The sequence below is a fragment of the Xiphias gladius genome, chromosome 19, assembly GCF_016859285.1.
Source record: "Xiphias gladius isolate SHS-SW01 ecotype Sanya breed wild chromosome 19, ASM1685928v1, whole genome shotgun sequence".
Lineage (NCBI taxonomy): Eukaryota > Metazoa > Chordata > Actinopteri > Istiophoriformes > Xiphiidae > Xiphias > Xiphias gladius.
In genome coordinates this window covers 11,732,274-11,747,267 of record NC_053418.1, presented here as the reverse complement: position 1 = coordinate 11,747,267, position 14,994 = coordinate 11,732,274, and the positions used below count along the sequence as shown (strand labels likewise).

Genomic DNA, 14,994 nt, shown 5'->3' with positions numbered 1-14,994 from the left:
AGAAATAAACATTCTTTGTTACAGAGGGCCTTGGTGTTTTACAAGCATTTTTCAGAAGGGGCCTCATCACACACTGATAAAACCAGACTAATAAACTAAGCTGATTCTCATCTGTGAAAAATGCTAGTCATAATGAAGGAAGAAAGAGAGGGAGCACTGTAAGTTATAACATTACAGGAGTCGTTCTCAAACCCCTTCCAAAAAAGGGAAAAGCTACAAAAAGGACTGTTTTTTCTCCACAAATAAAAAATTATTCTGTGGCAAAAGAAGGGTTGAAACACACTGACTTATTTTACTTTCAATGTTGGCATTCTCAAATAATAAAAATGATGCCACACAGCATTCAGTAGTCTGATGATTAATAAGCTGAACGTTTGACAAGAATTCTCTTCACTGGCATTCACTCAGAAGCACAATGAAAATCCAAAGACCTATAACTCTAAATTAGGTATTTAAACCTTAGAAACAGTTGTCTCTATTTAACCACAATAAATTGATTTACTGGTACAATTTGGAAAGTGTGATCCAACAAACACAGCCAGGGCCTCACATCTTCAGCACACATCTGTTTTTACAACTCTGATGAACAAAAAACAGAGACATATCCACACAACTAAGCGTAGAATAAAAAAGAACAAAACCCTCTCCAACTACAGATAAAAGGGGATCAACGAGAGATGAAGAGAGAAAGAGATCGAGAGAGGCACAATATGTAGAAAAATAGGACAAAAAAACAAAATCCCGGGCAGAGGAGCACTGCAGTGCTTTTGGTGGAGCTGTGTGGTTTCTTTGGCCAGGCCCTACAGCACGCTAAGATGGTTACCCTCCACATAGTCTCACAAAACAACCCCAATCACTACCATCTGAGCACCCTCAAACCCTGCACATTGAGTACATACAAAACCAATCACACTTATCCCACCCTTGGTAAGGAGGCACAGCAGGGCTGGGGGATAAGAAACGGACGAAGGGTTGGTTATAAGGAATGGCAGAGAAAGACTGGAACGCACTGCGATGGCTGTATTTGGAGCGAGGAAAAAAAAGGTATGGTCACCAGAGGAATGGGATGAAGGGCAAATGGATAGATGGATGGCAAATACTTTAGGTCAAAAGTCATCTTTCTCTCACAGAAATCAGCAACCGAGCTGGCTTTGGGAGCGTGGACATGCTACTGACATAGAAAATTATCCCTCCATAAATCTAAAATTAAAACAGAGGATATAAAAAATGCACATGGCAAGGACTGGGGTTGGTTTTGATGGGTGCCTGTTAACAATTACTAGGCCATGACTGAATTCTCTCAAAACCAATGAAAGACTCAAGTATAGCCGCAGATGGTCAAAACAGCAGAAACAAAAAGAAGGAAGATAAAATGAGGGAAATGAGTGTAGAAAAGAGGCAGGATAATCATGCAAAATATTGGAGATATTAGCAATTGTGCTCAAACCTTGTGCACAGACATAGAGTACATTATGAGAAGTTAACATGCCTTTTTCTGACAAATGTAATGCCTAATCAGAAGTTTTTTGACCACATGAATTTGAGATGTTTTTACAAAATTAAAAACTCTGATTTATACATGAAAATCAGCAGTTTGTATGTTTCTCAGTCAATCATCAAGATTGAAAATAAAGGCTTTAATACAATTTTTAACAAATAACACCAATGTAAACAAACTTTCAAAAGCATCAGAAAATACTGATGATAAGTATTAGTCTAATTTGGAAGTGATACCGGTTTCCAATTCTCTTTTTATTTATTTTATTTATATATTTTTGGTGGAGCTATCACTTTGTTTAAACATGGGTCATAAATGGTACTTTAAAATAAAAGCAAAGAAAAACTTACATTTGACAAGTACACAAGTACAATTACTTTAATACTAATTTTAAACTATGATCTTAAAGGGATAGTTTAACAGTAGTATGGATGATTTATCCCCCTGATAAAGAGTGGAATCCGGCGGAAACAGCTAGCCAGGCTCTGTCCAGAGTTCAATATGTCTAACAGTACCTCTAAGGTCGAGAAATTACAAAATTGTATTTCATTTATTAATACTCTACATATAAAGATATGTAAAAATAAAAATAAAGAGGAAGGGTTTTAGAGGGAGTTACATAGTATGTCAAAGAACAAGAGTTTACCTGCCCACCAAGTGTCTGTGCATGTCTACTCATAGTGACAACAGGACAAAAGTTACCATTCACGGCTGTTGATAGCCAAAAAGTATTTAGAGCAGGTAACTCCCTGTAAAAGCACAAACTGTCATTTTTATATTTTTGTTTGTGTATGGATTAAACAAACAAGATGTGAAATAAGTACATTTTACAAAATGTCTAAGTACTCCTTTAAAGGGAAAGAAGGAATTTCTAAAAGATCATTTCAGTCAGTCAGGGTATGACATCCAAGAAGAAAGAGAAGATGACGGGGAAGTGTTATTGAGACAGACACTTTCATCTTCAAATAAAAGCAAAGAAAAAACTTACATTTGACAAGTACACAAGTACAATTACTTTAATACTAATTTTAAACTATGATCTTAAAGGGATAGTTTAACAGTAGTATGGATGATTTATCCCCCTGATAAAGAGTGGAATCCGGCGGAAACAGCTAGCCAGGCTCTGTCCAGAGTTCAATATGTCTAACAGTACCTCTAAGGTCGAGAAATTACAAAATTGTATTTCATTTATTAATACTCTACATATAAAGATATGTAAAAATAAAAATAAAGAGGAAGGGTTTTAGAGGGAGTTACATAGTATGTCAAAGAACAAGAGTTTACCTGCCCACCAAGTGTCTGTGCATGTCTACTCATAGTGACAACAGGACAAAAGTTACCATTCACGGCTGTTGATAGCCAAAAAGTATTTAGAGCAGGTAACTCCCTGTAAAAGCACAAACTGTCATTTTTATATTTTTGTTTGTGTATGGATTAAACAAACAAGATGTGAAATAAGTACATTTTACAAAATGTCTAAGTACTCCTTTAAAGGGAAAGAAGGAATTTCTAAAAGATCATTTCAGTCAGTCAGGGTATGACATCCAAGAAGAAAGAGAAGATGACGGGGAAGTGTTATTGAGACAGACACTTTCATCTTCAAATAAAAGCAAAGAATATAGCAGCCAATGTGAGCAAAGACTTATACATATGTTTTAAAACTATAAGGCAGCCAGAGTAGCTCCAGGGCCTACCTGTGGTTCACCCTGTTTGAGTCTCTAAAGATACACGTCAAAGATTAAGGTATCAAAGTGTCCATCCTCTGGCCCTCTAATATTACACACTCATGCTCTACTTATCTGTCATCTCCTAAAAGATCATGCCATGTTACTGCAGCACTGTGTGGTCCCCCTGCTAGTACAGGATGTCGAGAAACAGACCGACTGAGCTAATGACTATCTGACATAGCCTGCAGCTATGTGGCTATACCCAGCATTCATCAAGCCCAGTGAGAACATTCAGATGTGGAAAGGAGAGGCAGGCAGGGAGGGGTGAAGTGAAGACATGAGGGAGAAAAAGCAAAATACTCATCATTTAAGGGGAAAAATACATTTGGCTACTAACAGTATGTACAGTAGCAGTAAAACACATGTATTTGAAAAAATACTCACAAACATATGGGAGCACATGCACAAACTTACACAAACCCAGCATTTAGATGCCACTTAGCACCAGACCCTCAGTCTATTATAGAGGCAGCAAGAAAACAATGTTGGGGAGCAAGATCAGACAGACCTAACAGAAAACAGGCTGCATTCTGCATTCCAGGACAGGCGGTCCAACACAACACAGACACAGGGAGAGACACAGAGACAGAGCATCTTTGGCCTAAGACCATACATCTGCCCTGCTCCCCCAGACGGGCTGAGCTGTGGTGAATAGGTTTTTTTGTGCTTCCCGCCATTCCTGTCATTTGTGGGAAGTGGAAGTTTCTTTGGAGGAGAAGAGAAGGAAAATGAGGAGAAGCTGCTGAGTTGGTTTTGAGTTTTATTTTACTTGTGCTCTTTGGATACTTCTAACTAGTGCCCTGCAGTAAAATACATGCATGCAATTTTAGTATGAGAGGCCGCAATGAACCTGATTTAAACTATTGAACAAAAATTAACTACTTTCTGTACAATTTTGAAAGCACAGTATGAACATTGACTGATTTTAAACGTTTATCAAGGATCAATGCAACTAACTATTATAAATATTATTTTCATTATTGATTAATCAGCCAATTAGTCTCTCGATTAAGCAATCAATCGTTTAGTGTACAAAATCAGATAACAGTGAAAAATGTGTATGTGACTTTGCATTCCCATGGTGATGTCTTTAAATGTTTTGTCCAACCAAGAGTCCAAAACCTAAAGATATTAAAATTACCATCATTGAAGACTAAGGCAACCACCAAATGTTCACATTTGAGAAGCTGGAACCACAGAATTTTTGGAGATTTTTGTTTTAAAAAGTTACTTCAACTGACCAATTGATCATCAAAATAAGGGACTATTAAGCAGTTACATCTCAGTTGTCTAACTATAACCAAGGCTTTATGAAAATGTGATGTAAATCTTCCACGCACACCCATGACAGCTACATTATACATACGAAAATCGATATGCAAACACAACGTTGCATACGAAAACATATGCCCGTTCAAAAACACACAGACTTAGCCGCAAACGCTACCACGCACACATGCACTCCGCTTCCCCTCTTATGGGTCAAAGACCATCGGGTAAATTCAAGGTTTACTTTCAAGGCCCTGTTTTAATTAGCAAGATGTTTTATTAGATGAGAAATTAATCAAAAGAATACAAACACACAGTTAATCTGACAAAAATGTGAAGGTCCCACATTGTTTATCATAAGCCATCTGTGTGAACCCTCTCAGAGTTAAAAACTGCAGAATCTTCCTTCTGTTCTCTTTCCCTCCTTTGTATGTGCGCCGTGAAAACACAGTAAGATCAACTAACCATAAAATGAAGGCTGATCCTTCTCTGGTGACATGAGGCAGTGAAACAGTCAATTTTAATTTGCTTTCAAAATATGTTTAAAAGTTTTTGGGCATAAAGGGCTTAGACTAACAGAGACCCAAACTCCCTCATTTATCATCCATGTCCCTTTGCAGGGGTGACACAGAGGGCTGGCGAGAGAACTCCTATTAAAAGTAAATTAGACAGAAAATCTCTACACAGCCCAAAGGCAGTAAAAGAAACATTCTTTTAAGAGTGTTTGTTAAAGGGATGGTCTGTAATTGGCAACTAATTTGTATGTCAAGTCTTTCCAGAACTAATTAGGACATAAACAGCAAACAAATCAGACATGAAAATTAAGAGAAAAGGCATATGATGAACGACTGGAAGAGAATATACAGTAACAACTATATAATGTTATGAATGGATAGAACCAAAGGTAGATTTCTTAATAAATATTCTAAATACTTCTGAGTTTTTGTCTCCACCTTTTCCAGCATCCCTAAATTATGATTATGTCTTTAATCTATGTGTAGCCCCAGTGGAGTGGAGTACATATGACCAATGAGGTCAAAGCAAGTACAGACATCGTTATCTGGTAAAATAGGTTTCTTTATCAGGGTAAAAAAAAAAAAAGTACCTGAGTCTCTGTTGCCCATTAATCACTTAAGCTTGAGTTTTGTGTTAATAGAGATAGAGAATGTCCATTACATACCCGTATCCACTGGTTGGCTTTTCTTTCCACAGCATTGCTTGGATGCTCTGAGTACAGTCCCCACAGACACTGGAACAGCAGCCTTCTGCTTGTATCTGTAGACAACCCAGCACCAAACAACAAATCACACACCATGATCACAGCATCATTACTTCTCTTTGTCTGGGAGTTCTGAAAACCCGACTTCAGATTAAGAGGCTACCATTACTCTGGACGCGATCCATCCACTGCACTCCACTACTGATGGAGTTAAAGCTGTCCAGAAGGTGCACTCACCATCAGCAGTGACATACGGGTTCCAGCACAGTCGGCCAAGGAACTGGCCTAGGAAGGGCAGCCTCTTCATGGTTTCTGTTGTGGAACTCTTAGGGACAGAACAGAGATAGCAGCACAGATAAGAGATAATGAATTTAATTATCTTCTTACACCTCTGAGACTGCATGCTTGCACTTGTAACTTAAGTGGGTAATTTCTCTGAGTGGATAGCATCTACAGTAAAGTGTTTTTTCTACCATCTGGCACATAACCAGACTCAAACATGACAGAAGTGAAGCTAATTAAAAAAAAAAAGACATAAAATCTGTTTCATCGTTTCATCTTATTACAGATATTTACGCCTCCTCACTTGTTTCATCCATATTTGTTTTATCCTTTTAACCTAGCAACCTAGTGCCACAACACCAAACATTAGAAGATGCAAACAATCTCAAGTCTACGTAATGACTGAGGATACTGATTCGAATATCAGGCACATCCATGGGTGTACAGTACATTACTCACGCATCGCCTTTGTTTCGTGTGTTTTGTTCATGTCACAGTTTCCCCATAGTGTCAATTTTGAGATACAGAGAACAGAACACAGTGCAGAACAGGGCTCTAGTCGAGGGTGCTACACCTATAAAGGTTTAAGTACATGTGTGTCTGTGCTTGTTTATCCAGCTCAAAACATCCACAAGGTTTCAAATTAGGGCAGTCACTGCATTTAAGACCTTTACTAACCTTGAATCCTAACCTCCTATATATTTCAGTTTGAAAATATTAGATATCCTCGGATGACCTTTACTTGTAAAAATTTAGACTTATTGTTTGAAAATATTCCAATTATATGTTTACGGCAGCTTGCTGAAATTAATGGAAACCCAAGATTCCTGAGTGTGACTGAATACCAACAGCCCATCAAATATCTTGTCAAATTGAAAAAGACGAAGCAGCTCATAGTCCTTTTTATTTAAAACTAGAGCCATACAGAAGGTGATTAAAACATTTAGCAGTTTCACTGAAGCAATAATTTGTTGTTTCTAATTTAACATAAAAAAACATAGCATATTTCTCAGAAAATTAATAGGAATTACTTGTACTTGTCCAATGCAGAAAACACAAACATTCATTTCAAGCTGGATACTGAGACAAATGCCTCCTGACGGAAAGAAGACTTTCAAAATAAATTTAATTCAGGATAACACTGTAAAAACCAAGGTGTACTGTTTTGTTCCACCTCACTGCTATCCTGACTTTAATAAATCAACACAGACCCCATTATGTTTTACAATATGATAATGACAGTTGGACAATCAGAAAACAGATCAAAAAAGTGACATATTACTTAAACTTACAAGCATGTGTCTGCACAGCTGTGAATGAATCATGTTTAAGTGCATGTACAGTATTAACTATTTATTCAACCCATATTAACAAACTACATCATAAATTTTACCCCTTATCTAATTACACCGTGTGCCTTATCATCCCATCAATGCCAATGACACAATCTTTTATATACTTGTATCAATAGTGCATTTTTAATGCAACTTTTAGCAGAGGTGAAAATCAGACACTGAGTATATTATGTCTTTTGGGAAAAAACAACTGATTTTGTATTTCAAGAGAAAAGTTTGCACCTTTAAAATAGACCTCAATTGAGTTTTTAAAGGCAGCATCTAATAATGCATCAATACTGTTCTTTTCATCAGAAAGGATTAAAGAGCATACATAGAGAAGTCTAGAACTACTGAAGCATTGGGAAAAAGGAAGAAGTTCAGGTAGCTTTAGGCCTATATGATCAAAAGGAGGATCAGACAGACAAGGAGTCTAACTTGACTCAATCAAGTGGATGAGATCACCATTAATGGAAAGCAGAATGATAATGGGCCAAGTACATTTTCTCTAAATGCCCCCACTATAGCCTCCCATAACACCGCCAATGCTGTCTGGAACGCAGCCCTCACACTCAGCCTTCCAATCGATCCAACAACACATGGTAAACGTTTTGTCTGTCTGAGCATACGTGTGCATTTGTGTGTTAGTGATGCAACTAAAAAGGAATTTTCATTTACAATAGGAACTGTACAATGCTCTGTGACTGTAGGAATGCCCATAAGAATGAGCCATTACAACAGAAAGCAATTATCACTGACTACCAGGGCCAAATCAACATCAAAGCCCTGTTATAAAAAAGGACAATCCCTTATTATAAGGGGGCAAAGTGAGACCATGTATCTTGTTTTGATTAGGGACAGACATCTCAGGGCAGAAGTGACTGATAATGTACTAGCTAGGGAGGGAAATGGGACAAGTTTATAGACAGCAATGAAGAGAACAGTGAGTCCCTGACATCACTGGGCCATAATCTGAGTAGCCCTCACAATAAATAGCAAAGTTACTATGGTGAGAACATAAATATACACTTGAGTGCATTGCAGAATTCCCCACACTCTCCTTCCATCTTACAGCTCCTTTGAGGAGTGGTGTAATACTGTATCTGTGCTGTAGCAACCATGGTAAAAAAAAAGTAGGGGACTTCTAAGGTGAATAGTTGTACAACAATATGGCAAGTGTACATGTACACAGACTCTCTGCAACGATTAGTAGATTAATCAATCAATCAATCAAATGTTTTGATTATGGATGAATAATTTAGGTACATTTTTAAGCAAGACTACCAAATATTTGTTGGATTTAAGGGTCTAAAATTTGGGAATTAACTGATTTGCCTTGTCTTACATTATAGTAGATTGAAGATCTGTAGGTTTTGGACTAGTGGTCGGACAAAATAAGATGTCTGATGACGTCACTTTGAGCTCTAGGAAACTTGAAAATAATTGTTAGTTGCAGCTCTAGAATAGGTTTGACATTTTGGAAAATACGCTTCTTTACTTTCTTGTTGAGAGGTAAATGAGATGATCAATAAAACTCTAATATTTGTCCTTTCAATATGAAGCTAGAGCCAGCAGAAGTTCAGTTTTCCTTGGCATAAAGACTGGAAACAGGGGTAAAAAAGCTGGCTTGGCTGTGTCCAAAATGCACCTTTTAGCACATCTAAAGCTGCCAAATTTACCACTTATATATCATTTGTTTACTCCTTAAAGAAACTTAAGAGCAAAAACGTCAGTTCATGAAGGATTTTTTCACAGTGACTTTTTGAAATCTTCCCTGGTTGTGATGAGAGAAATCACCTCCCTCTCAATTTCCATATCATCCTTCTGTTTCAAGTATGCTGTGCAGCTTCATATTCAATGTACAGGCAAGAAAGTGGTATCAACCTTTTCATAAAACTCTCAGCAAGAAAGGGAATAAGCGTATTTCACAACAAAAATGGTCAAACAATTCCATTAAGAAAGGCACTACTGAGATAGAAAACTTCCTCCACTTTTCTAACCAATTGTAAACCTGGAAATTAATAATAGCTAGAGTATTTTTTCATCTTAGGGCATAAGCCACAGGAAAGTTGTTAAGTCATTAAAGGATTCAAAATACTGCCAAGAAGCAGGCTATCCTCAGCTTGTGTTTTATGAGTCCACCGCCAGTAAAAAACATTTCAACCCAATTAAGCTATACCATTCTTTTCACTTTCTTTGTATCCGTTCCATCATCCTAAACAAGCTGATGCCTCTGCATGACGTATACCCAAAATAATGCTAAAAGAGAAGGACACAGACAGATAAAAATAAAAGTCAGTCAGTATTCGATCTATAAAAATATATGGCTATTCACAATAGTAGAGAGAAAGTAGAAAGTAAGACGGACAGACACTGAGACCGATTTTAGCCAGAGTGTTACAGTAAAACATATGGACTGTAAAGAGTCACAAATTAAAACCTTTAAGATTACCATGACTGTAAGACTAACCAGAAAAATATTTCTTGCATGAGAAGAAGAATATATTATGTGAGGGAGAAATGTGAGAGAAAAATGATTATAAAAAGTAGCAAGCCAGAGAGTCCTGAGGAGCGATCGCTGGAGGGAGGAGGCATGGCTATAGTAACACTGAAATCTCACAGTTCTGCTCCACTCCTGTCCTCTGCCCCCTTTCCAAATTTGCTGGACCTGATATGGGGATACATTAGGTTAGCGCTGGAGGTCCCATTACGGCTATTACCTGACTAACTCAACATTGCAGCGCTGCCAGCCAGGCATACACAGCCTCTGCATAGCACAGAGCAGCCTCTGTTAGCAGGACCCTACCAACGCTGGACTTACTGTTCATGCCCTGGCTCGGACTGAGAGGGAGCGTTTGCATGTTTGTGTGTGTGTACTAGACATGCTGGTGTTTGAATTAACTCAGTGCTTCATTAATCAGATGGCTGTTAGGCTGGACGGCCTAAGTGATTAGCTGTTCTAATTTATTTCATTAGATAAGGTGTGTTGAGCCCCTAAAACAGGCTGGATATAGAGCATTTACTTAGATTTAACAGGCTTCTGGGAAATATAGTGCAGAACCAAGACTAGAATTTCTAGAATATAAATCTCAGAGCTTTACTTCCACTGTGACAAAGTTCACAAAATAATTGCTGTGAAGATATGAGCTCAGCTTTTTACAATATCTACTTACCATGTCGTTGATGTGTGTAAGCAGTTGCTGGAGATAATTGCTTAGTCTACTCAAGTGCAAGCTGGCGTCTTTCTGAGTGTCTGGACTGTCAGCCTGTCCCCAAGCCACCGCTTTGTCCAGCCAGAACTGCATCTCCTGGACTTTCAGCAAGGGCTCTGTCATTTGTTGGATATGGATCAGTGGTTGCATCTGAGACCCAGGGCTTCTTGTCCAGGTGAATTTTCTTATTAGTTAAGAGAGATCCTAGGTGAGATAAACAGTGAGACAAGTCCAAGGATTATATAAACACAAGTATCTTATAACGCATCTTATCATCTGTTCTTGATCATTTTTATTTTGTAGCTGCTAGTGCTGAACAAAGGAAACATTTTATACTGTGATCTTGACTTCATATAATGTTAATATGTACAATATCACCTCCACCACCTTGCCTGAAAAATAAGGTGATCTTTTATTAAATAGAATATTTAAGATGCCCTCTGGACTTTTTGACCACTAATAGCTCTATAGAGCAATCTTTCTAAGAGTAGGTACCTCTTAGTCTGTCATGCACGCACCCAAAGACGCACATGTACGCCAATGAGCGATATGGTAACAAAGACACGCAAGCAATGCGCTAAAAAAGGCAGTGAAGAAGACTGCTATCTAATAAAGATGGATGTAAACAATCCAAGATTTAAAATATTTTTTTAAAAGTTGGCTTTGCACAGGAAGAAAATACATTGAAGACATTTGTTAGACCTTGGGGATACACACAATGTGTTCTGGTGAAAAAAGGCTGATTGTAAATAGAAACTTTGTTTGTTTACAAGAAAACTCCACACCTTTAACCCTTAAGAAAAAAGACCAGAGGTGCTATTTCACACAAAAAGGGCAATTTATGTAATGAGTGTTGCTATTGTTAAGGTTGTCATTTACTAACTAAATCAATCATGAAATGAAATGCGTCCAGACCCTGAAATTAATTAATAAGATGATAAAAATATAAAATCTCCATATAATTGAAATTATTGGGCATTTAAGAGATTACCATTACATGAATTGTAAGTACACTTTTGATGTTTTTGTAACATTTTCATTAAATAAAAGTCGACACTCATCAGTGAACACATTCTTACCCTAAATAAATATTACTCAATTTGCATTTACTATTAAGTAATTTATAACATTGAATAAAATCACAAAACTTAACTTACACAATTAACTTTTAGTTAAAACTTTTAGTTATGCTGAATTAAAAAAAGAAAGGATCAATTATACATGAAAATGCAGCCTATAAAGCATTTCTGTAATGAAAATCTCTTTGCATTTTTGCCCAAAATATACACTGATACAAATATACCTGGATAAACCATCATGAGTTTATAATATGAATGTGCCAATGTAATTGTTGGGCTCTACTTTAATACGTGTATGTGGGGCCAACATCATCCACCACTTTCTATGAAAGTAGAGGCAAATAATAATAAGCGGAAGTAATAGTAAGTGGAAAATAAATTGAAGTAAAGTTTGTTAATCTGGTTATGTTAAACTCTTATAACCTCAATCTAACAATCTTTTAAACTTTTAAGCTCTAGGCAATCAAGCCCTCTCACATACACATTCATGGTGGCCTACTGAGAAATAAACAGTACATTCTTCACCTTTTATGATGATAGAGAGAAAAACCTTGGGGGGCAGATCACAAGGGTGTGTGTAAGGATGTGTTTCATGTCTGTATATAGCCTGAGAATGGTGTGTATGTGTGTGTATTTGTTGTTTTTTGCCATAATGACAGGTCTGAGCGGGACACCACAGGGTTGTGTTTTATGATCACTTCGTTACACGCAATTTGTTTAATGTCTTGCCATCATCTCTGCTGGAAAGCCCCTATGGGTCGCTGATGTGAATATATAAATGCTCATTTTCGGGGATGAAAAAAGACCAACCAAATTAGGAACAAACGCTTCTTGTTGACTTGTGTTGTGGGATTAGTTTTCAGTAAAGCAGACGCGGAGAAGAACCACATGCTGAATACCTAAGTGGCAAACAGTCTCTCCCACAATTTTTATCACACAGAGACAGGTACATATATACACAGGCATATATACTGTACTTACACAATGTTGTTAGTAGAAACAAATGTCACACAGGTAGAAAAAAATATGTACATGCACAGAAACACACTCAACAGCAGCTCCGGTGTTGGCTGAACACATTCTGGAGCAGGAACGAGATGTGACTGGTCAAATATTATCTTTGAAGATTTGTTAAACTAAGGTTGTGGACTTTGGGTTAGGGTAAGTTTGCTGTTCCAATTATGAGATTGTTGACGTTATTTCAGTATAATCAAATCAGTTAAACATCACTTTCTACAAATTTACTTCTGTATGCTTCAGTATGTTATATTTAAGAACACCTGGATTAAATGTAATGGCTGTCTCAATATCAATATCATTCATTCTGTCAACTTTTTAAAGTAACTTAAAGTAACTGTAATGACATTTGAATATATGAATATGCAAATATTTTTTCATTTCAGAAGTTTCTTCAAAAGATCTTTGCAACTGTGAAAAGGATAAAAAAAACCCAACTCTCTCTCTTTTGCCTGACTGTTTCCAGACACAAAACAAGCTAATAGAAATGCTTGGGTGTATCTTGTTTCTAGTAGTAAAATTTTTGAAATGAAAAATATTTGCATACTTAAAGATTCAGGATTTTTGTAGTTAGGGAAAACGTTTAAATGTCATTTTAAGAATTAACCTGGTAGTTGAACCTTTTGATGGAAGAACCATCTCAGACACAAATTATTATTATTCAAGTATTTTTATATTACTTTGCACATATCTGGAGTGGATCTTTAAGTCATTTTTCAGGCATGAATGCCGAACATTCTCTGGCTGCAGCCTCTCAAATGATGATTTTATGGTGTTCTTTGTCTTATGTGATAGTGAAGTGAATATCTTTGGGTCTTGGGTCACCATTTTTCACCCTTTTATCAAACAATAAATCTACTAAATGAGAAATTAATTGGCGGATTAATCAATAATGGAAATAACTGTTAGTTCCAACCTCAGTAATGAGCATTTTGGCAGTTTTTCCCTACATTTAATGGGACTAAACTAATTTAATTTAATAAATTGACAGAATAATTGATATTGAGAATAATCATTAGTTGTAACCTTAGTAAGGGGTTAGCGAGTAAGGTGTTGATTCTCCTAGTTTTCTGGAACTCTACTGGAGGAATGAAACACCATTCGTAATTCCTTCATTTGGTGTTTTGAGATGCTCATCAAGAGCAGTGTCTAACATGTTGATCCAAAATCTCCATTAGGTGATCCAACAAAGTTGAGGTGTGACGACAAGGAAAGCCACAGCATGTGGTTCACACCGTTGCCTTGCTCATCAAACCGCTCAATGAGCCTTTGTGTCCTGTATGGATGCATCTGTATTGGTTATGTTACTCAACTCATTTATTCGGGTGTGTATTAACGCATGGTTGCATGTGACCATGTTATAAATTTGGCACTGTAGGACAAAACGACGAAAAAAATACATAATTACATTAGCTGAAATTAGTTGAACAAAACTTTTCTTTTAATGCGTACTGTTGAGACAGTCCTTACATTTATCTGATTTTTTCGATGTGTTCTTAAATACTACATACTAACGCATTCAGAAGTAGGCTTAACTGATTTGATTATACTCAAAACTATCTCGTAATTGGAGCAGCAAACTTACCCTTACACAAACTGCTCCTTTTTACCTGACAGTTTTTACCCAAGTGAAACGTTTAGGTGCAACAACTACACCACACCACATGATGACGGTATTTCCTCCACTTTACTGCAATTACACGGGGTGAAACGCTATGTCAATTCAATTTAAAGATACATAAGAACTTTGAAATACCACCGCTGTATGTCAGACGGTGTCAAACTACTTTACGACTCCATAAATACGCATTTTCATCTTTTTTCACCCTTCTTTGCCAGGGGCGACCGTTATTTCAGCTGTTAGCTTGTTAGCAAGTTAATCACTCGGCAGTCGTATAACTGCAGTAACCTCCAATCTAGACTTACATGTAAATAAGATGTAAAGCCATCAAACTACTGTCCTCAGGGAGCAGAAGTCAGCTATATCCATTCATTCTTTACGTCTTCAGACAAGAAGCTTGTCTTCCCGCGAGGTAAACAAACTGAACTTCCCTCTCCTCTCGGGGGTTCCGTGTATGGAGAAAGACCATTGGCTGGCAGTGCCTGCTGGGAAATTGAGTCAAATGGCTGTAGAAACAGTGCAAGAAGAAAGTTCCTCTGAGAGGCAACTGACTGCAGACGTGGAAGATGTGATCAGATCATCTCCTCAAGCAAAAGTACCAATACAACATGTAAAAGTACTTTACCTGCATCCAAATCCCTGCTTAATTTAAAGGACAGTCGTATTACCAGCAACATGTACTTAAAGTATCAAAGTGTTCTGCAGTACAAGGTCTCCTGTGAGTGATTTATTGTTA

The 14,994-nt window shown here is 37.2% G+C and overlaps 1 protein-coding gene across 2 annotated transcripts in view; it reads right to left on the bottom strand.

Annotated features, from left to right (window-relative positions):
• fancc (FA complementation group C) overlaps positions 1 to 14,716 on the bottom strand; it is a 28,958-nt gene extending 14,242 nt beyond the window's left edge. The window contains exons 1-4 of one of the 2 annotated variants that reach the window (XM_040156394.1): positions 14,564 to 14,716; positions 10,503 to 10,745; positions 5,951 to 6,038; positions 5,675 to 5,769 (exon numbers count right to left, since the gene is read on the bottom strand). In XM_040156394.1, the coding sequence (XP_040012328.1) occupies positions 5,675 to 5,769; positions 5,951 to 6,038; positions 10,503 to 10,691 (372 nt within the window). In that variant the 5' untranslated portion in view covers positions 10,692 to 10,745; positions 14,564 to 14,716. The remainder of the gene's footprint in view (positions 1 to 5,674; positions 5,770 to 5,950; positions 6,039 to 10,502; positions 10,746 to 14,563) is intronic. The other variant, XM_040156395.1, reaches the window with a different exon arrangement.
• Positions 14,717 to 14,994: the final 278 nt, after the last annotated feature.